Source organism: Macaca mulatta, chromosome 2, assembly GCF_049350105.2.
Source record: "Macaca mulatta isolate MMU2019108-1 chromosome 2, T2T-MMU8v2.0, whole genome shotgun sequence".
NCBI lineage: Eukaryota > Metazoa > Chordata > Mammalia > Primates > Cercopithecidae > Macaca > Macaca mulatta.
Genome location: NC_133407.1, coordinates 120,754,761 through 120,778,802, shown reverse-complemented (window position 1 = coordinate 120,778,802; position 24,042 = coordinate 120,754,761). Strand labels below are relative to the sequence as shown.

Here is a 24,042-nt window from a genome sequence, read left to right as displayed (position 1 = left end):
AATTCTGGAGGAAAAGTGTACCAAAACAATTACCAAAAGAGCCAAGGTTATTGCCATTTTGAGGTTTTTGAGAGTTTTTTTGTTGTTGTTGTTCTTTTTTTTTTTTTTTTTTTTTGGCGGGTGGTGAGTGGGTAGAGGTGCCCCAAAGTTAAAAGAAGACTTTCATGATGCTTTCCCCACATGGGAATTCTGGAAGGAACAGTCAAATCATTGGGGACAAAATTGCTCATAGGCTGGGGGCAGTGGCTCACACCTGTAATCCCAAAATTTTGGGAGGCTGAGGTGGGAGGATCGCTTGAGCCCAGGAATTTGAGACTAACCTGGGCAACATAGTGAGACTGTCTCTACAAAAAATTTTAAAATTAGCCAGGTGTGGTGGCACATGCCTGTAGTCCCAGCTACTCGGGAGGCTGAGGTGGGAGGATTGCTTGAGCCCAGGAGGTCAAAGCTGCAGTGAGCCATGATCTTGCCACTGCACTCCAGCCTGGGTGACAGCGAGACCCTGTCTCAAAAAAAAAAAAAAAGCTTTTAGGGAAATTAATATGTCCTGTGCCTGTTTAATCATTGAAAACATTTTAATATTTTCAGAGCCATCGAGGGCAGTGAAAAACAAAGTAGCAGAATTGATTATACCAGTACTATTTATCCCATGGCTAATGCAAATAAGACCCTCAGGGTTAATTCACACATGCTTCCAAGAACACTAGATGGCGCCAATTATTTAGGATTCAGACTACCTCGGGGAACAGCTGTCTTCATTCAACAAATATTTATTAAATAATGATCAAAACAATAAAACTCTCTGTCACTGTGGTGCTACAGGTTAGTAGATATGGTGGGGAGAAAGACAATAAAAAATAAACATAGTAGTCTTAGAAGTATAGCATATTGGCCGGGCACAGTGGCTCATGTCTGTAATCCCAGCACTTTGGGAGGCCGAGGTTGGTGGATCACGAGGTCAGGAGTTCGAGACCAGCCTTGCCAATATGGTGAAACCCCATCTCTACTAAAAATACAAAAATTAGCTGGGCATGGTGGCACACGACTATAGTCCTAGCTGCTTGGGAAGCTGAAGCAGGAAAATCGCTAGAACGTGGGAGGCAGAATTTGTTGTGCCACTGCACTCCAGCCTGGGTGAAAGAATGAGACTTCATCTCAAAATAAATAGATAGATAAATACGAAGTATAGCATATTACAGCTACAAGCCTGTAGTGAGCTATGATTGCACCCCTGTACTCCAGCCTGGGCAAACCTTATCTTATATAGTAAAATAAAGAATAGTAAGTTAGAATGTCATAAGTGCTATAGAAAGTAGAGTAGCGAAGGCCAGGCACAGCAGCTCATGCTTGTAATCCCAGCACTTTGGGAGGCTGAGGTGGGAGGATGGCTTGAGCCCAGGAATTCAAGACCAGCGTGAGCAACATGACAAGAACCCATCTTTACAAAAAAATTTTTTAATTGGCTGGGTATGGTGGTGTGTACCAATAGTCCCAGCTACTTGGGAGGCTGAGGTGGGAGGATCGCTTGAGCTGGAGAGTTGGAGGCTGCATTGAGCCATGGAGTAGAGGCTGCACTCCAGCATGGGTGACAGAGCAAGGCCTTGTCTCAAAAAAAAAAAAAGTAGAGAAAACAGAGCCGGGGCAGCTGCAATTTTAAATAGGTTCTTCAGAATAAGCTTCATTAAGAAAGTAACACATGAACAAAACCTTGGAGTGGCTGGAATGAGCCCTGGGGATGTCTAGGGAGCAAACATTCCAGAAAGAGAGACCACCAGGGCAGAAGCCGTCACCCCTAAGGTAAGAGTGGCCTGGCCTAGTTCAAGAATTGCACAGAGCCCAAGATGACAGGAGAAGAGCAAGCCAGTGGAAAGCCTGAGGAGTAAAGGAAGGGAGAGGAGGCCACGTCAGGCAAAGCCTTGTGCCCTCTATGAGGACTTTGGCTCTTACCCTAATTTTGGGCAAAAACACCTTTAATAAAGGCAGCGATTTGAAACAAATGTTGGGGAAACTGGAGAATTGGTGGTATACTAAATAATAAAATATGGGTGGCCAGATGCGGTGGTTCTTGCCTGTAATCCCAGCACTTTGGAAGGCCGAGGTGGGTGGATCATTTGAAGTCAGGAGTTCAAGACTAGCATGGCCAATATAATGAAACCCTGTCTCCACTAAAAATACAAAAATTAGATGGGCAGTGGTGGTGGGCGCCTGTAATCCCAGCTACTCAGGAGGCTGAGGCAGGAGAATCGCTTGAGCCTGGGAGGCAGAGGTTGCGGTGAGCCAAGATCACACCGCTGCACTCCATCCTGGGCGACAGAGTGAGACTCTGTGTCAGAACAAAATAAATAAATAAATAAACAAATAAATAAATAAATGGCAAATTAACTTTTTCTTAAGTAAACTCAATCATTTACGAGATCCTTTGATTTAAAGGGAAAAAGACTACATTAGTGATTTAGCTTAATCACATTCATTATAGACAGGACCAAAAGCAATGTCTTAAGACAATGGTTTTGTTTGTTTTTTTTTTGAGATGGAGTCTCGCTCTGTCGGCCAGGCTGGAGTGCAGTGGCCGGATCTCAGCTCACTGCAAGCTCCACCTCCCCGGTTTACGCCATTCTCCTGCCTCAGCAGCCTCCCGAGTAGCTGGGACTACAGGCGCCCGCCACCTCGCCCGGCTAGTTTTTTGTATTTTTTAGTAGAGACGGGGTTTCCCCATATTAGCCAGGATGGTCTCGATCTCCTGACCTCGTGATCCGCCCGTCTCGGCCTCCCAAAGTGCTGGGATTACAGGCTTGAGCCACCGTGCCCGGCCAAGACAATGTTTTTAAAAAGTCATAAAATACGACTTCATGCTCTACTGCAGGGCTACAGTAACCAAAACAGCATGGTATTGGTATAAAAATAGGTACATAGACCAATGGAACAGAGTAGAGAGCCCAGAAATAAGGCTGCACACCTACGACCATCTGATCTCCAACAAAGCTGACAAAAACAAGCAATAGGGAAAGGACTCCCTATTTAATAAATGGTGCTGGGCTATCTGACAAGCCATATGTCGAAGACTGAAACTGAACGCCTTTTTTACACCATATACAAAAATCAATTAAAGATGGATTGAAGATTTAAATGTAAAACCCCAAATTACAAAAACCCTGGAAGAAAACCTAGGCATACCATTCTGGACATAGGATCAGGCAAAGATTTCATGATGAAAATGCCAAAAGCAATTGCAACAAAAGCAAAAATTACGAATGGGATCTCACTAAACTTAAGAGCTTCTGCACAGCAAAATAAACTATCAACAGAGTAAACAGACAACCTACAGAATGGGAGAAAATTTTTGGAAACTGCATCTGACAAAGGTCTAATATTCAGCATCTATAAGAAACTTAAACAAATTTACAAGGAAAAAACCCTATTAAAAAGTGGGCAAAGGAGGCCAGGCGCTGTGGCTCACACCTGTAATCCCAGCACTTTGGGAGGCCGAGGCAGGTGGATCACGAGGTCAGGAGATCAAGACCATCCTGGCTAACACGGTGAAACCCTGTCTGTACTAAAAATACAAAAAATTAGCTGGGCATGGTGGCGGGTGCCTGTAGTCCCAGCTGCTCGGGAGGCTGAGGCAGGAGAATGGCATGAACCCGGGAGGCGGAGCTTGCAGTGAGCCAAGACCGTGACACTGCACTCCAGCCTGTGTGACAGAGTGAGAGTCCTTCACAAAAAAAAAAAAGTGGGTAAAGGACATGAACAGACACTTTTCAGAAGAAGTCATGCATGTGGCCTACAAGCATAAGAAAAATAGCCCAATATCATTGATCATTAGAGAAAAATGCAAATAAAAACCACAATGAGATACCATCTGTAGGGAACTGTAGGCCATCATTAGAAAAGTAATGCAGGAACAGAAAACCAAATACCACATGTTCTCACTTACAAATTGGAGCTAAATGATGAGAATACATAGACACAAAGAGGGGAACAACAGTCAGAATGGCTACTATTAAAAAGTAAAAAGATAACACATGCTGTGAGTTTGCAGAGAAAAGGGAACACTTATACACTATTGGTGGGAGAGTAAATTAGTTCAGCCATTGTGGAAAGCAGTGTGATAATTCCTCCAAGAGCTAAAAACAGAACTACCATTCAACTCAGCAATCATATTACTGGGTACAAACCCAACGGAGTATAAATCATTCTACCATAAAGATACATGCTTGTGAATGGTCACTGCAGCACTATTCACAATAGCAAAGACATGGAATCAACCTAAGTGCCCATCAATGGTAGACTGGATAAAGAAAATTTGGTACATGTACACCATGGAATACTATGCAGCCATAAAAAAGAGAGTAAGACTGGCTGGGCATGGTGGCTCACGTCTGTAATCCCAGCATTTTGGGAGGCTGAGGCAGGCAGATCACCTGAGGTCAGGAGTTCAAGACCAGCCTGGCCAACATGGCAAAACCGTTCTCAACTAAAAATACAAAAATTAACTGGGCATGATGGCGGGTGCCTGTCATCCCAGATACTTGGGAGGTTGAGGCAGGACAATCACTTGAACCCAGGAAGTAGAGGTTGCAGTGAGCTGAGATCATGCTACTGCACTCCAGCCTGGGCAAAAGAGTGAGACTCCATCTCAAAAAAAAAAAAAAAAAAAAAAAAAGAGAGAGAATGAGATCATGTCCTTTCGAAACATGGATAGAGCTGTAGGCCATCATCATTAGCAAACTAATGCAGGAACAGAAAACCAAATACCACATGTTCTCACTTAAAAATGGGAGCTAAATGATGAGAATACATAGACACAAAGAGGCAACAACAGACACTGGGGCCTGCTTGAGGGTGAAGGTTGGAAAGAGGAAGAGGATCAGAAAAAAATAACTATTGGATACTAGGCTTAGTACCTGGGAGATGAAATGATCTGTACAAGAAACCTCCATGACACAGGTTTAACTATGTAACAAACCTACATGTGTATCCCTGAACCAAAAATAAATGCTAAAAAATAAATACAAATGGGTTTATAGTTTTTCCTCTTCCCTTTCTGAATACTAATGCAGCCTTAAAGCCATTAGGTGCAGTCAGGTAAAGTAGGAGTAGATGCAAAGTGGAGAAGTCACGGGGGCCCAGAACGGGGTGTTGGAGTCCAGGCTGTGTGAGGAGGACATCCCCACAGAGGAGTGGCCTGGTGTGAGGTTTCAGAGCCTGTGCAAGGTGAGGAGTCATCTGTGGAGGGGGTTGTCAGAGCACAAGGATGGTAAAGAGGGTGTTTGGTGGCAGGATGTTGAAACAAAAGTGGAGTGAAGAGGGCACCTGCATGAGAGTGCAGTTTGGAGCCCAAGCATGATGAGGAGGGCTTTTGCATGAGGTGGGAGTTTGGTGCAGGATTTCAGAACCCAAGGGGTGAGGGAAGTACCCATAAAGGAGGGAAGCCTGGTGCAGGGTCTCAGAGCCCTATACCTCAGAGCAAGGTGAAAACAGAGCCCAAATAAGAAGAGAAGGGCTTTTTAGGAAAGCACCTAGCACTAGCACAGGGGATTGGTCCTCAAATTAGGTAAGGAAGCCATCTCTGTGAGTAAGAGGTGATGGCAATGAAAGTTTGGTTATATACATGGGACAGATCAAGTAAGTAAATATATTGAAGATAATGGAAGCCATGTTTCTCACTGTCAAAGGGATTACAAATATGGAAAGGGAGAAAATTGGAAAGGGTTCCTCTGGTGCTGGATTGGAATTACAGTATCCATGTTAACTCACAGATTTCAGTAAATATATGGAAATAAATGTAGATATAAACGTGTATATGTATCATATGCATGTGTTTCCTAGCTCTTCCACTGAGAGGGCCTAGAAGCAGAGATGCCCCAATGGCAATGAACACACATACGTCCCAGATTTTGCCCTCTAAACACCATTCTCCACTAAAAAGAAGCTTGGAGGGTTCCTTGGAGGAATGGCTTATCCTAGGTCCCTGGAACAAGAAAAGAACAAGATGCACCTGGGACATCTTGTTGTGCCAGAAATTAGAAAGTGTTCAAAAATGTCAGACTTGAAGGGGACTCCCATTGGCCAAATCTGGGGGAATTTGAATGTCATAATAAAGAGATTATAATCTATTAAAATAGGAAACTGTGAGTCCATACTGATAGAAATAAATGATATAAATAATTCAAAAATTTGATGAGAAACAGTATTTACATAGGCTTAAAGTACCTCCTCCACACAAAATACTATATTATGAAGGGGAAAAGAGTAAGTTTACAGTGGAGAAACCTGGTAGACACCATCTTAATCAAAATTAAATATCACCAGTAATGGGACATATCAAAATCATGTGCTACCTGATTGGAAATAATGAGAACACAGCATTACTTCTGTGACATTCCTACCAAAGATGCTTAACCTGAACCTAGTCACGAGGAAACATCAGACATAACCTTATTTTTTATTTTTTGAGACAGTCTTACTCTCACCTCACCTGGAGTGCAGTGACACGATCATAGCTCACTGCAGCCTCGACCTCCTGGGCTCAGGTGATCCTTCCACCTCAGCCTCCCAGGTAACTGGGACTACAGATGCACATCACCATGCCTGGCTAATTTTTTGTGGTTTTTGTAGAGATGAGGTCTCCCTCTTTTCCCAGGCTGATCTCTAACTGCTGGGCTCAAGTGATCTGCCCGCCTCAGCCTGCGGCCTCCCAAAGTGCTGGCATTACAGGTGTGAGCCAATGTGCCCAGCCCAGATAACCTTAAATGAAGGACATTCTACAAAGTAGCTGACTGTAATCTTCAAAAAGTGTCCAGGTCATGAAGGTCAAGAAAATACTGAGGATCTGTTGTTGATTGAATGAGACTTAGACACGATTGAAGACAATGTGTGATTCTGAACTGGATTATTTTACTGTGAAGGATGTTATTTGGGGCAATGAATGAAACTTGAATGGGGTTTGATGATTACATGGTAGTGATATAACCAATGTTACTTTCTTGATTTTGATGGTTTGATTGTGATTATATAGGAGGAAATGCTTGTTTGCAGGAAAAACACTATTCAGGGTTGATGGGGCATCATGTCAGCAACTACTCTAAATGGTTGGAGAGAGAGGTTTTTGTACTGTACTTGCAACTTTTAAGTAAGTTTGAAATTGTTTCAAAATTAAATAAAAAACATTACAAATTAAAACCAGGTACATAGCTGTAATCATGAATAGACCATTGAACATGATACATTGCTAAATTGTTTTTTTTTTTGCCTTAACATTTTTCTCTGTGTGTGTGTGTATTTTTTTTTTTTTTTTGGTCTGTTTGTTTGTTTGTTTTTTGAGACAGAGTCTCACTGTGTCACCCAGGCTGGAGTGCAATGGCACGACCTTGGCTCACTGCAACCTCTGCCTCCCGGGTTCAAGTGATTCTCCTGCCTCAGCCTCCTGAGTAGCTGGGATTACAGGCGCCTGCCACCACACCTGGCTAATTTTTATATTTTTAGTAAAGACAAGGTTTCACCACATTGGCCAGGCTGGTCTCAAACTGCTGACCTCAGGTGATCCACGTGCCTCGGCCTCCCAAAGTGCTGGGATTACAGGTGTGAGCCACCGTGCCCAGCCAACATTTTTCTGTTTTTAAAGAGAGAGTATTAAACAGGTGTCTTTGCTATAGAAAAGAAGAAACTTTGTGTCCTGGAAAGTGGTAAGACCTCTGGGCACTCAAAGTAAAATATTCCAAAGTTCATCTTTGCTCTTTTCTATCTCTACTTTTATGAGGACCTAGACACCACTGAGAATTCTTGTACCTCCCTAGAAGAATCCATTGGTAACCATGATAGCTGCCTTATTTGATCACAACCTTTTAGAAATACATATTTATTTTGAAGTATTTCTAATATCTGATTGCTAGATTTCTGAAATGTTATTTGCAGTCTTCTACTACTAAAATGAACTCACTTATTTAGGTTATATATGTGAGATATATGACAATAATATTTAATATTCTAGATAAAGTTATTCCTTAAAATATTTTTAGATCTTTATCATTTATCACATTCTGTCAATTTTCACTAGAGTTTTACCATCTCATTCTGGGAATTTTGTCTTAATTCTGAAGAAATTCAGTTTGCTAAATACTTGCCCATTTGTGTGTATAATTAGAAATATAATTTGTATTGTATTTTGATTGATAAACCCCCCTTCCTCTATATTCCCTTCTTAATGATACCATCATTCATCTGGTTATCTAAGCTAGAAATATTGGAATCACATTAACTTTCTCCTCGTCCCCTCAACAGACAAGCACACACACACCCCTGTCTCTGACGGGCCTTATGTTATGTTGCTTTTCTCTGACCTTTTCTGGTTTTTGTTTTTTTTTTTCTTTTTTTTTTTTTTTTGAGACAGAGTCTTGCTCTGTCGCCCAGGCTGGAGTGCAGTGGCGCGATCTCAGCTCACTGCAAGCTCCGCCTCCCGGGTTCACGCCATTATCCTGCCTCAGCCTCCCGAGTAGCTGGGACTACAGGCGCCCACCACCTCGCCCGGCTAGTGTTTTTTTTGTATTTTTTAGTAGAGAGGGAGTTTCACCGTGTTATCCAGGATGGTCTTGATCTCCTGACCTCGTGATCCACCCCGTCTCGGCCTCCCAAAGTGCTGGGATTACAGGCTTGAGCCACCGCGCCCAGCCCTCTGACCTTTTCTTGAAACATCTCTGCCTCAACACATCTCTGAAAAGCCTTTATAATAACATTGATAACAGCAATAAGTGAGTAATGGTAGTCAGTTTATGTAATGTCTACTACGTGTCAGGCTCTATTCCAAGAGCTTTGCAGATATTAACGCATTGGATCCTCAGTTGGGCACTATAATTATCCCCATTTTATTGCAGAAGAAACAGGCTCAAAAGGCTAAGTTATATGTGCAAAGTCACATAGCTAAGAAGAGCTGGAATTTGGACCCAGATAATCTGACATCAGAGTTGGGTTCTTAACCCTTCCTCAGTCCTATTTAATCTCACCCAAGTAGATTTGGGCCATTTTCTATTCCCATAGTCACTTGTGCCTGTATCTTTATTTTGTTATATTGTAATTGTGTATGTACATACTGGTGTCCCTAAAAGACTAAAGAGAATGTTACTATTTGTATTTACAAAAGTAGAGAGAATAATGAATCCACATGTACCGGTCTCTAATTCAACACATCAACATTTTGCAATACCTACTTCAATTATCTCTTTCTTGGTTTTCTTTCTGTTTTCCTAAAATATTTGAAAGCAAAACCCAGACATCATGAAATTTCACCTGTAAATACTTGAGTGTCTTTTAAAGGGGCATATTAGGTAACCATAATCACATTATCATACCTAATAAAATCAACATTAATTACTATCCTCTTAATCATGAGTTTCTTGAAGGCAGAAATGATTTCATCTCTGTGCTCTGCAGAGCACTCCCTGATATATGTTGGAGTTTAACAAATGTTTGTTTTGATTGAAAAGTTTATTTATTTATTTGAGACGGAGTCTTGCTCTCTTGCCCAAGCTGGAGTGCAGTGGCACAATCTTGGCTCACTGCAACCTCTGCCTCCTGGGTTCAGGCAATTCTCCTGCCTCAGCTTCCCGAGTACCTGGGATTACAGATGCGTGCCACCACGCCCAGCTAATTTTTGTATTTTTAGTAGAGATGGGGTTTCACCATGTTGGCCAGGATGGTCTTGAACTCCTGACCTCGTGATCTGCCTGCCTCGGCCTTCCAAAGTGCTGGGATTACAGGTGTGAGCCGCCACGCCCGACTGGAAAGTTAAAGTTGTTTAAAACCGTAACATTGATCCCCCAGAAACAATGTTATAAATAACCATCAGATTCTTGGGTTAACTGACAACTCCCATTTAATCTACAGCGATTAGATTAAATAGCACTAAAGTTTAGGCCCGAGCCCTTTGGAGCCTTAAATCCTAAACCATTTTATCTTTGAATATTGAGGCTGAGAAAAACCTGAGTCTAATTTAGCTCAGCCCTGAGTTTTCTTGTTCCCACTGTCAATCCAGGCAGGACATAAGAACAAGGGCTCGACAGGATGAGAGTGTTCATTGGTAAAGATTTCTCAGAAGGAAATATGGCAGCATCCACTAAAAAATAATATGCATTTCAAAGAAATTTTTCCATGGATTTCCATGCACCCCTGCATGTGTGCTAACATGTATGTAGAGGATGTTCATTGCCAAAATGGTATAGTAAAAAATTGGAGACAACCTATATCCCTCATTATCCAGGGTATAGATTGATAAATTGTGGTTCATCCACTTGTAGTGCCAAGCAGGTGTTGAAGGGAGAGGAAGAGCTATACATGTTTGTGGTGTATGTGTGTGTGTGTCACACTATGGGAGAGTGGACCACATTGCAGAATAGCACACGTTTGACCCCATGTCGATAAAAACATGTGCATGTGTGCCAGGGCAGGGAACATCACACACCAGGGCCTGTCCGAGGTGGGAGACTGGGGGAGGGTTAGCATTAGGAGAAATACCTAATGTAAATGATGAGTTGATGGGTGCAGCAAACCAACATGGCACATGTATACCTATGTAACAAACCTGCGTGTTGTGCACATGTACTCTAGAACTTAAAGTATAATTTAAAAAAAAAATATGTGCATGTGTGCATCCTCCTATTTAAGTCAAAGTATTTTGAAAGGCAGGCAGGAGAAATGCTACATTGTTAGTGGTGATAGCCAGTAAGCTGGGGAGGTAAGATGGGGTAAAAGTGAAGGAGACTATCATATTTTACTCCATGTACTCTTGTACAGAATAAATCTTTTTTAAAATTTACATTTTTTCTCTTTGCTACTTCGATCAGTGGAGAATGAATCTTTTTTTTTTTTTTTTTGAGACAGAGTCTCACTCTGTCCCCATGCTGGAGTGCAGTCGTGTGATCTTGGCCCACTACAACCCCTGCCTCCCTGGGTCAAGCGATTCTTCTGCTGCCTCAGCCTCCCAAGTAGCTGGGACTACAGGTGCACACCACCACGCCCAGCTAATTTTTGTATTTTTAGTAGAGACAGGGTTTTACCATGTTGGCCAGGATGGTCTCGATCTCTTGACCTCGTGATCCACCCACCTCAGCCTCCCAACGTGCTGAGATTATAGGTGTGAGCCACCACGCCCGGCCTGTAGAATGAATCTTTTCAAAATAAAAATGCATTTGTCTTTTGGTTGACTTTATATCAAATTTTTTAAGTCAAGGGCTTGATATGTACAAGACATTATACTGTAAACAATTTTAACTGATTTGAAAATGAAAAATATAATAATTTTTTGAGATTTGAGAAGAGCAAAGGCTGAAATGCTTTTTAATTGTTATAAACTGGACATACTCAATAAACTTACTTAACATTTCCTGTGTGACAGGCACTGTGCTGGGTGCAGGGGAGATCGAAGACTGTATGAAACAGACCTTGCTCTCCTGAACCTCGTAATCACTGGGAAAGCTCCTGTGTGTGTCTAGTAACAATGGCAGACAAGGGCCATAGAAACCATAGAGTGCCACAAATATGAATTGTTCAACATGACTTGAGATTTTTAGATTTTAAACTTGGATTTTTTTTTTTTTTTTTTTTTTTGAGATAGCATCTCACTCTGTCACCCAAGCTGGAGTGCAGTGACGCTATCTCAGCTCACTGTAACATCTACCTCCTGGGTTCAAGCAATTCTCCTACCTCCCTCCCCAGTAGCTGGGATTACAGGCGCTTACCACCATATCCGGCTAATTTTTGTATTTTTAGTAGAGATGGGGTTTCACCATGTTGGCCACGCTGGTCTCGAACTCCTGACGTCTTGTGATCCACCTCCCTTGGCCTCCCAAAGTGCTGGGATTACAGGCATAAGCCACCGTGCCTGGCCTTTTTTTTCTTTTTCTTTTTCTTTTTTTCTTTTTTTTTGGACAAGGTCTCTCCCTGTCACCCAAACTGGAGTGCAGTGGCACGATCACAGCTCATTGCAGCCTTAACCTCCTATGCTCAAGCAATCCACCTCAACCTCCTGAGTATCTGGGATCACAGGCGCATGCTACCACACCCGGCTAACGGTTTTTCAATTTTTGAAGAGACAACGTCCCACTGTGTTGCCCAGGCAGGTCTTGAACTCCTGGGTTTGAGCAATTCTCCCACCGCAGCTTCCCAAAGTGCTTGGATTATAGGAATGAGCCATAGCACCTGTCCTCAACTCAGATTTTTAAATGAATGCCCTATCTCAATTTTTATTAAATTTTAGTTACAGAATGCCATAATGTCTTCTCTTTTGTAGATTGCCCTGGAGTGATACACATGTAGTTCACAGAAAACTGGGATTACTTTACACATTAAAAAACAATGGCAACAATAGTTAAACCCTATTCAAGTAAACTTAAATAATAAACAATACTAGTACAGTATTTACGTTGCATGTCAGGTTTCAGATGTCACATCTTGCTCGTCCCATCTGTCTATCCATCCATTCAATTCACTTATTCAACAAATTTTATTGAATGTCTACTTGGGCATTGTTCTAGGAAACACTGAAGGCATTGCAGTAAAAAATAAACTTATATTTTAGAAAACACATTTTAACATTAAAAATACTGAAAGTGTGAAATCAGTGCAATTCCTATGCAAAAGTAAGGAAGGCGCAAGGTTCACTGGAGCTTTGCTTATTCCATTTCTTATTACGCTCACAGCATAATACTTGTATGGCTGGTTTACAGAAATCTTTGCCAAAACACCTCAGACCTAGTACATTTTTCCTGATGTTAATGATTTGGATATTAACTGAAATACACAATTTAAAAATAAATATTTATCAAAACATGAATGGACTTTCATGTTCCTAAAACAAGAAAAAACATAAACCTCTCAGTTTTTACTTCATCTTGTATGTATAAATATTTGAAATATAGACTGTCCAATTTTATTCCTAAAACCTCTTCTCTCTAATGTCAATATGTCAGACTTTTCTTTCTCATATCAAAGTAAGTGTTGAAAGATACTGAGTATCATATGCAAAGTTTACACAGTTTTTTTCTTAATTGATTAGTACACTTTGATATTTATACTATGAGATCATTGGTGAAGATGTTACGGTGGCCATTAATTGGTGAAGTCAATAAAACAGGATTTAGAGCAGAAAATGCAAGTCAAGGCTCTGCCACTTCCTAGTTAGTGACTTCTGGTATTACAATGTTACTCTCAATTTCTGTTTTATCAGCTACCAAATGATAAAAGATTTGTGAGAAGATTAAACACAAATATGCTAAAATGCTGCAGAAGCAATAAAGCTCGGTAGATATTTTGCATTTGTATTCATTATAACATTGTGCTAAATAAACAGCATTTATTAGAAACCAGCAGAAGATACTATTTTAATGGTGAAATACTTTTCTCATGTCAGAACAAAACAAAGGTGTTTGTTTTTTGTTTTTATCATCACTATTTTCTTCTCTTTCCCTTCCTTTTCTTTTTTTCTTTTCTTTTCTTTTTTGTTTTTTCTTTTTTCTTTTTTGAGATAGAGCTTCACTCTTGTTGCCCAGGCTGGAGTGCAATAGTGCGATCTCAGCTCACTGCAACCTCCACCTCCCAGGTTCAAGCGATTCTGCTGCCTCAACCTCCCGAGCAGATGGGAGTACAAGCCCCACCATACCCAGCTAATTTTTTGTATTTTTAGTAGAGACAGGGTTTCACCATGTTGGCCAGGCTGGTCTCGAACTTCTGACATCAGGTGATCCACCCCGCCTCCGCGTCCCACAGTGCTGGGATTACAGGCGTGAGCCACCGTGCCCAGCCTATCATCACTATTTTCAATATTGTTCTATACTTCTAGACCAGCACTATCTGGTAAGACTTCTTGCAGTTATGGAAATGTTCTCTGTCTGTGCTCTTCGGTTTGGAGCCACTAGCCATGTGTGTCTGTCCAAGTTTAAATTAAATTAAACTTAATTACATTTGAAATTCAGTTCCTCAGTTGCACTAGCAACATTTCAAGTGCTCATTAGCCACATGTAGCTAGTGGCTACCATATTGGATAGCTCAGATGAAGAACATTTTCATCATCCCAGAAAACTCAATTGGTTTAGAAGTTCTCATCATCCAGAATTACACAATAATGTTGAATAAGAGTGATCATGAAAGCATATTTATCCATCCATCCATTTTATGTTTTATGCATTTTTTTCTTTTTTTTCTTTTTTTTTTTTTTGAGACGGAGTCTAGCTCTGTTGCCCAGGCTGGAGTGCAATGGCCGGATCTCAGCTCACTGCAAGCCCCGCCTCCCGGGTTCCTGCCTCAGCCTCCCGAGTAGCTGGGAGTACAGGCGCCCGCCACCTCGCCCGGCTAATTTTTTTTGTATTTTAGTAGAGACGGGGTTTCACCGTGTTAGCCAGGATGGTCTCAATCTCCTGAACTCGTGATCCACCCGTCTCGGCCTCCCAAAGTGCTGGGATTACAGGCTTGAGCCACCGCGCCCGGCCCTTTTTTTTTTTTTTAGATACAGTCTCACTCTGTCACCCAGGCTGGAGTGCAGTGGCATGATCTCAGCTCACTGCAACCTCGCCTCCCCAGTTTAAGCTATTCTCATGCCTCAGCCTCCCAAGTAGCTAGGATTACAGGCGTGTGCTACCATGCCCAGCTGATTTTTGTAGTTTTAGTAGAGACTGGGCTTCACTGTGTTGGCCAGGCTGGTCTCGAACTCCTGACCTCAAGTGATCTGCCCGCCTCGGCCTCCCGAAGTGCTGAGATTACAGGCGTGAGCCACCGTGCCTGGCCTACAACTTACTTTAAAATGCGTAAAACAAGTCTGGGCTGCAGTGAGCTGAGATCGCACCACTGCACTCCAGCCTGGGAAACAGAGCGAGACTCCATCTCAATCAATCAATCAATCAAGTTGTAGCCATCAATATACTTCCCCCTTAAACTCTTTAGCATACATAACATTGACTAGTTAATACTTGTTTATGCTTTTATAGATAAAATTTTTCAGTGAACAAATTTTAGAGTACCAATCAGTGAGTATTGACAAATGCATACAGCTGTGTAATCCAGATCCTGTCAAAATATAGAACCTTACCCTCACCCCAAAAAGTTTCCTCATTTTTCTTCCCATTTAGTCCCTACCATCACCCCCACCTTCTGAAGAAAGTGAAGAAACAAGCAAAAAAATCACCTTAATAGAAAAATGGGCTGAGGGAATACACTATTATTTCACAAAAGAAGAAATACACATTGACCAATAAACCTGTAAAGAAATTAATGCCCAACCTTACTTGAAGAAATGTGAAACAAATTATTTTATGTGTCATATTGGCAATAATTTAAAATGTTTATAACAGTGAGTATGGGCCAGGGTGTGGGGAAGGGTGCTCTCATGACGACCCAAAATGCTCTTTTAACTTATCCAGAGTGTATTTTAATAATTATATACATTTTTAATTTTATGAATTCCATTTAGTTCTTTTTAAAATCTTCCCAGTCATTTCTGATCATTTCTTTTTGCTTGTCCCTATTGATGATTCTAACTTTTAGTTCTTTAAACTTTCACTTGTTAGATATTTCATATTCTGTTGTTGTTAACTCCCATATCTGAATTTCTTCTAGATCTATATTAGTTACAGTATAGACTTGACTGCTATAACTTACAGACCCCAAATAACAAGACAGACATTTATTCTTTGTACAAGCAGGTAGTCCAGTACTGATAGGGAAAGTCCAATCCACAATCCACAGGGCTTCAAGTCCTCTCTCTCATTACACTGCTATTCTCAACATTTCATCAGCTCCCACCGTCTTGTCCACAGTCCAGACAGTAGAAAAGAGAAAATGGGAACACAGAGGGGTCACCCCTAACTTTTAATAGCTGGGCCTGAAAGTTAGACATGTTGCTTCCGCTCACATCTCAGAGGTAAGAAGTCACATGACCACACCTATATGCAAGACAGTCTGGGAAATGTCATTATCAACCTTTACCTAAAAACTATATTGTGGCCTGGTGTAGTGGCTCATGCCTGTAATCCTAGCACTTTGGGAGGCTGAGGTGGGTTGGATCACTTGAGGTCAGGAGTTCAAGACCAGCCTGGCCAACATGGTGAAACCACATCTCTACTAAAAATACAAAAAATTAGCCAGGCATGGTGGCACGCACCTGTAATCCCAGTTACTCAGGAGGTTAAGGCAAGAGAATTGCTTGAACCCAGGAGGTGCAGGTTGCAGTGAGCCAAGATCATGTCACTGCACTCCAGCCTGGGCAACAGACTGAAACTCAAAAAAAAAAATTATATTACTACTGAGGAAGGATAGAATGGATATTGGTGGACAACTAGCAGTCTCTGGAACAAGCTATAAATCTCATTTCTGCTGGCTTTCCCTCATGAGGTGGCTGGTCTCACGTGCTTGATGATCTTTGATTATGAGCTTATGTTTGCTTGCTCTTAATCTGTGGGAATCTTGTGGACCTAAATTAGGGATGCTTTCCTCCAGAGAGGGTTTAGTTTGCCTTTTCTAGGAACCAAGAGGAGTCTTCAGCTCTCTCACCTACTGCTAGTCTGAGGATTAATATCTTGGTTTTTGATGCTAAAGTTATTTGCCCTTGGAGGTGACCCCATGTTTACCATTTGGTTGCTGATCACTGTTCACTAAAATACAAAAATTAGCCAGGTGTGATGGCATGCACCTGTAGTCTCAGCCACATGGGAGGCTGAGGCAGGAGAATCACTCGAACCTGGGAGGCAGAGGTTGCAGTGAGCAGAGATTGCACCACTGCACTCCAGCCTGGGTGACAGAGTGAGACTGTCTTAAAAATACCAAAAACAAAAAAAACCCAAATGGGCACACTGAGCTTCTGCTCTCATCACTTCCCATTGGCCAGTCACACAAACAAGCCCAAAATCAGGAGATGGGAAGTATACTGTATTCACCATGAAACCACAGCAAGGGGATGGTTGTATAAGATTTTATGGGGATTGAAGACTTGGGACCAAGTATTCGATTATTCAATCTCCCGTAACCTTCTAAAGAATTGCACTTCTCTCCAAATCTACCTTCTCTTCTCACACTTTTTTCAAAGGATCATCTTTTGCCGCTAAACAATTGTCTTTGTTTTCACCACTGTATCCCTCACACCTAGAACAATGCCTAGCAGGTAGTATATGCTTAGTAAATATGTGTTGAATAAGTAACTCCCAGCTGATCTCCCTGGTTGCACCCACTTCTCTCTAATCCCTTTCCACAGAGCAACCAGAGTAAGGTTTAAAAACATAAATTCTATCATTTTGGTCCCAGCTTAAAACCCTACCCTGGCTTCTCTTTGCACCCTCCTTACCATGTCCTTTATAAAGGCCATCCACTATCCAACCTGGCCTGGCACTCCAAATGCACCTGGTATCACTAACTTCACTCCAGCTACTGCCTTCTTCCTCCTCAAACATTCCAAGTGATTTTCAACTGCAAGACCTTTGTACTTGCCATTCTCTCTCAGCGCAGTGCTTTTTCTCAGGCTCTTGGCATGCTAGCTCATCTTCAGTGAAAATGTCACTTCCTCAGGCCCTCCTCCACCATCGACCACCGACCACTGTACTTTAAGTCACCCTCTGCCATTATGTTGCATCCGCATCACCTTGTTCACTCCTTTCAGTGTATTTATCATGCCATGAAATTAGCATGTTTTGTTCATCACTGATCTCTAGCACCTATGATAATGTCTGGCACACATTAAGTGCCCTGTAAAAGTCTGTAACCACTTTAGGAGGCCAAGGCAGGTGGATCACTTGAGGTCAGGAGTTTGAGACCAGCCTGGCCAACATGGTGAAACCCCCGTCTCTACTAAAAATAGAAAAATTAGCCACGCGTGGTGGTGCACATGTGTAATCCCAGCTACTCGGGAGGCTAAGGCAGGAGAATTGCTTGAACCCAGGAGGTGGAGGTTGCAGTGAGCTGAGATGGTGGCACTGCACTCCAGCCTGGGCAACAGTGAGATTCTGTCTCAAACCAACCAACCAACCAACCAACCAACCAACCAACCAACCAACCAACAAAAATCTGTTGAGTGAGTATATGAGAAAATGCTTCCCTCACATTTTTAGATAATTTTTCCTGCTTTTTATTTTCATCTACTCATCCATATATAAAATGATATTATGTAAATCCAAAGAAAATCAATTTAAGCTGAATAAAAATATTGGAACATCTTTGTTAATAAAGAAGAAGTTGAAAACTGGAGTTGCTCTGGCATGCGCTGTGGCATCCTTCTGCCTTGTGCCTCTGAGGCACTCAACTGCGGGGCTCAGGGGCTCAGTGATGCCTACACTGACACCTATCCCTCCACCTACACTAATTCATCTTACCTGGCTCACCTGTTTCCTTTTCCCATTCTTACCCTGGCTAACATACTAGATAATTTACCTATAATTATTATTTGTTTCCTGTCCCCCACCCTGCACCACTGTGAGCTCTATGAAGGCAAGGTAGTATTTTGTTTTTTTCTGATTCTAAGTAGGTGCTCAACCAATTGGGGAAGGAAATAATGAATGTCTCAAAGGAGAGAAAGAAAACTGAGAAGGTCCTGTATTCTTTCACTTCCTCCTAGTCATCCCAGATTAAGATACCCCCCACCTCTGCACAATCTACATCTCAGCACTATATACAAAATCTCCATGAGGTGTAAATGTTCACCAGTTTATTCATCCACAGAATGGTTTTACACGTATATTTATAAATCCATGTGCCTGTTGATGTTTTGCATGTGAGATCCATTATTTACCCGAGAGCTTTCATCAGGAGGAATTTAGCTCAATATTTGTGAGATCATAATAGGATAAAAGCTGATGAAGATGAGCTCCATCCTATAGAGGCTATTTCCTCTATGAGTGGAGACTGTTTTTCCCCTTCCCTGAAGGAAAGACCAGCAGTTGTTTAAATAATGAATAAAGTTAGGCACTTGAATGTATCTTCAGGAAGGTACTGGAAGAAGAGAAGGAGCAGAGTACAAGAACTACAAGCATACCTTTGCGGGGGGAACAGCCAGTTCAAAATCTTCCCAATCAGCAGTTATACTTTTCTTTTAATTTCAAGTTTTCTTAGGATTATGAAATTAAAACATTCTGTTCTTGGTTATTTTCACAAGCCTTATCATCTTGAAAGACTCCATCCTCTGCCCATCCCTCAAAAGATCAACAGAGATAAATTTTTCTTTAGAAAGCAAACTATGTTCTTTTCTTTAAAATAACTGTGATAGAGAAAGTATTCACTTTAAGTAGTCATGCTTCTAAGTTGCTTGGAGGTGATTACATATGAACCTTCATATAAACTTGTATCTCTCTCATTTAAAAGAAAAGAGGAAGGAAAGGAATTAGCCCATTAATTATTTAAAATAATTGGTGCAACTGTTCCTATGAATTAATCCAGGCACTTGGAAGACAATTACACTCCGTGTTAATAACATTGCCAACCTTTTCCACTATGCTGCACTCCAAATACTATTGTGTTTTCATTGACAACATTCCCTATTACATATGCATATGAAAAACAGGCATTTTCATCAGAATTACTGTAATAGCATTAAGAGATTATTATTTTTTCCAATTTCTTTGGAAGAAAATTCACTTAAATTAGATTATTTATTACTCGACTGCTCTCGTATCTTGCCTGTATGTTTAGGTAAGTGGAGCCCATGAAAGTATAAACTTCAGAATAAAAAGCATGATTTTATACATTAATGATTTCAAATAAAAGAGGAGTGCCACATTTGTGCATCACTTCTTTCGAGAAAGTTAAGTCTGTGTTCTGCTTAGGAGAGATAACACTTTTTGTCCCTGTAGGTGGCCCCCCTGGTGTAGCCATTAGTTGCTAATTACTTGCAAACAAATAAACAATTAACTCCTTAAGCTGCTGGCTGGGCAAGTGTTCATTGACATGCTAAAACTTTCTAAGACAGGATTTTAATTAGTGACGTTCTAAATCCAGCCCCCTTGTCAGCGGCGCTATAAGGTGAACTGCAGGAAGATCCCAGCCCTATACACGTGGGGCAGAGCCAGCAGAGGCCGGAGCTATTGCTCTGTGCAGACCACAAGAGGATGTCTCCCAGCCTTCAAGAAGGCTCTCAGCTCGGGGAAAGCAAACCCTCAACTTGCTCCTTTTCAATTGAGAAAATCTTAGGACTGGACCAGAAGAAAGACTGTGTTCCATTAAGGAAACCCCACAGGCCCTGGGCAGACACCTGCAGCTTCTCAGGTATGCCACAGCTTAGTTGTTTCAATTCTTTGTTACTTCATTTACAGTGTTTAATTTGCCCTTTATTTCATACTACATAGAGCTAGAGTTTAGGACTTTTATTTTATTTATTATTATTATTTTTTTTTTTTTTTTCTGAGATGGAGTGTTAGTCTTGTTGTCAAGGCTGGAGTGCAATGGCATGATCTTGGCTCACTGCAGCCTCCACCTCCCGGGTTCAAACGATTCTCCTGCCTCAGCCTTCCGAGTAGCTGGGATTACAGGCATGCGCCACCATGTCCTGCTAATTTTTGTATTTTTAGTAGGGGGGGGCGGTTTCACCCTGTTGGTCAGGCTAGTCTCGAACTCCTGACCTCAGGTGATCCGCCTGCCTCGGCCTCCCAAAGTGTTGGGATTACAGGCATGACGCACCACGCCCAGCCAGAGTCTAGGACTTTAATGCCTCCAGCTGAGTCCTAGGGAAAATGAAAACAATATCAGCTTTGGATTGAGCGAAGTGGATAAGTTCACTCACAGGAAATACCAAGAACCTGCCTTCAGAAGATCTCTCCCTGTTTGACACATCAGATATTTGAAATCTCTTTTCACTGAAAAATACATGACATTCAGAGACCAAAGAGGCAGTATTACCAAGACAGGATCTTCATTTTTTATTGGTTTTTGGTTAATGGGGGGCAATTCTCTTGTGAATCCCAGAATTCCACTAGGAAAAGAAAGATGAGTTTCTGAAACTACCTCTATAGAACTTTGTGGAACATAAGATTGACCATCTAAGATAGGGCTTATTTTTCTGTTTTTAGGGAAAGATGGTAACTTATGTCTACATAGCCCAAATCCTCCCAGTGGGATTTCATTCCCCAGCATGGTGGATCATCCAGTGCCAGAAGAAAGAGCTTCGAAATATGAAAATTACTTTTCAGCCTCAGAAAGACTGTCTTTGAAAAGAGAGTTGAGTTGGTATAGAGGCCGAAGACCAAGAACTGCTTTTACTCAAAACCAGGTGGGAAGTTTTTTCACCCAATAATGATAATACAAAGGCTTTAATTGACACCAAGTTGAACAAAAGCCCATTCACTTTGGTATCTCAGTTTAGAAGCTTTATTAATGAAACAATAGACTATCATATTTTAACAATTTCCAGGTAATCATTTTTAAAAAGGCATCCAGATTAATTGCCCAGATTTAAATGTAGTCATTTTACTCCAGAAGTTAAAGCTCATTTTTGGTGACATACTGAATATCAACATTTTTTTTTTCTTATTCTTAGATTGAAGTGTTAGAAAATGTCTTTAGAGTAAACTGCTATCCTGGCATTGATATTAGAGAAGACTTAGCTCGAAAATTGAATCTAGAGGAAGACAGAATCCAGGTAATTTTCAAATTTAGTTGTTATTCATGGTGTTGAAATGTTAAGAATAATAAAATAATGTTTCTGAGACCTATTTTATTTTTCCTTAACTTTAGATTTGGTTTCAAAATCGGCGTGCAAAACTGAAAAGGTCCCATAGAGAATCACAGTTTCTAATGGCGAAAAAAAATTTCAACACAAATCTCCTGGAATAGATAGAAAACTAAACAAGTGAAATTATCTTCTAATTGCAGAGCATGAAGAATCAGTGGAAATATTAAATGTTAAAATGTGATGTTTTCTTTCCTGCATTTAATCTGAACATTGTCATTTTTTCTGAAAATATATTGTATGTAATTACTATTATAGCATGGTACATATTATATTTGGGCACTTTTAGTTATAGTAAAGACCTTTTCTATATATTTTAATAAACATTTTCAGAAAAGATTGCTATTTTTTAAGTGAGCCAAATTAATCTAATAAATTAGTTTGTTAAAATCAATAGACTCATGACTGACTCCACAAGCTGGATTCTAATTATAAAGTATTTCAAGTAAAATAATCTGAAGAATAAAAGCGTGAGTTGTTTCCATTAGTTTCCTCCATGCACATTTTGAAACATAATTATGCTTCACTATATTATAGATGATGATTTATTCATGAATCTTCAACTTCTCTTGATTTATAGCATAAAGCAGTGAGAATTTCTTACCATCTATCAAAACAAATTCTTACAGCATGTTAGTTTCAAGTTTTTTTTCCAAGTAAAGTCATTATGCCAAAGTACAAAGATACAAGTATCAGCTAGCATATTTATGCCGTTGGTATTGAATTGCACAAAAGAAGTAAGCAGCAAATAAATGCAAAATTTTAAATAGTTTTCTAGTTTAATTTTGTACTTTACTTTCATTCATTAGTGCTAGTGATCATCTAGCTTATATCTATTTGCAGTTTAATGATTTCTAATCAACTGCAAAATTAAATTGACTGAGAAGGTAGGATAACTGACCCACCTTTTGTAAGTGCTCTGACATAGTCACTGGAAGTAATCAAGGTGCTTTCTAAGTAACAAAAACTATGTGTTTTCATTTCCCATTTTCCCATTTTCCCTGCCAATTAAAGATGGGAATAGGATAAGATATATAACAAGAAGGGGGCCCTCTCCACTGGAAATCTGGGCATTTGTTTTCTAGTTAATGGAAGACTTAAGTGGGTGGGTTTTTTGTTTTGTTTTGTTTTGTTTTTGAAATGTCAGCTTAAGACTCTGACTTTGTCCACTGGAAGCCAAATTTCAGCTTTGTCCATTTGAATTGAGTTCTCCCTTGCTTCTCTTTTCTTTCTGTCCTCTGTCCTTTCTGATGTCCCAGTGATGATCAGGGTAGAAGGTTCTCATTGAATTATTGAATCTATAATCATTATATATTTTTATATATGAAAGACTAGAGGGAGTTTGCATATTATTTCTAAGGAAAAGCATCATGACTCAGATTTTAGAGCTTTTTAAAATTATTTACTGAGAGCACATTTGGGGTAGAGAGCTATGTGTCCCAACAATTGGTCAGCAATAAGTGTGCTTATTCTAGTCCATTGTTGCTGAGATGGAGAAAGAGGAGGAAAAGAAGGGCAACAGGGTAGTTAGGAAGAACAGAGGCATTACCTGTTTTCCAAGAAAGACTGGACCATTTTTTCCAATATAAAAAGCTGCTTCCATTCATATAAAAATTGGAAGCACTATTTATGAAATGTATTAGTTAAAACTTATCCACAAAGAGTTTTTCATTCTCCATTAGGTTTTTATGAAATTATGTTAAATTGAAAAACTGGAAGTTACCAGGAGTAGGCTCTGGGGGAGTGGGTTGGAGGAGAATGCGTCGTATGATGGGTAAGCTTTTATTTTAATTCCAAATTTATTGTCATTCTATATTCTGCAAACAATTTAAGCAGTATAGAAATAGAGTAAAATCCCCCTTGAATCTCATCCTTCAGAGATAACCATCATTAAACACCTTTATAGATCTTTTTGTGTATCTTAAAAACATCTTTATATATATACACGCACACATATTTGTTGTTTTTGTCGTTATTTTTTAAAATGTGATCACACTTGACATTCTGTTTTGCATCTCTCTGACATCCTGCCATGTCAGAATTATAGCTCTGTCTCCTGAATGTCTGCTTGGTTTAGGATAAGATTTCAAGTCTTGTACACAATAAGAAACTATTCCACATTATTAATATTAATATTAAAGTATTTTTGAAGTAGTGCTTTTCATAAATTGAGATTTTTCAAAGAATAATCATAGTTTATCTAGAATTTCTACAATTAAGCCTAATTCCCAAATCCCTGAGGAATGTAAAGATTCTGTGTAAAATGATAGAATCTAGAAAAAAATGAAACACTGTCACAGATATCAATCAACAACTAATAATGCACTTAAGTTTTTTTTTTTAATTATAAAAACTGGTCA

At 40.3% G+C, this 24,042-nt stretch overlaps 1 protein-coding gene across 3 annotated transcripts in view; it reads left to right on the top strand.

Moving 5' to 3' along the window:
• The window catches only part of HESX1 (HESX homeobox 1), a 28,589-nt gene extending 6,517 nt beyond the window's left edge, over nucleotides 1–22,072 (top strand). For all 3 annotated transcript variants that reach the window (XM_077993243.1, XM_077993242.1, XM_001100209.5), the window contains 4 exons: nucleotides 19,957–20,223; nucleotides 21,024–21,223; nucleotides 21,491–21,592; nucleotides 21,688–22,072. In XM_077993243.1, the coding sequence (XP_077849369.1) occupies nucleotides 20,067–20,223; nucleotides 21,024–21,223; nucleotides 21,491–21,592; nucleotides 21,688–21,786 (558 nt within the window). In that variant the 5' untranslated portion in view covers nucleotides 19,957–20,066 and the 3' untranslated portion in view covers nucleotides 21,787–22,072. The remainder of the gene's footprint in view (nucleotides 1–19,956; nucleotides 20,224–21,023; nucleotides 21,224–21,490; nucleotides 21,593–21,687) is intronic.
• The last annotated feature ends 1,970 nt before the right edge of the window (nucleotides 22,073–24,042 follow it).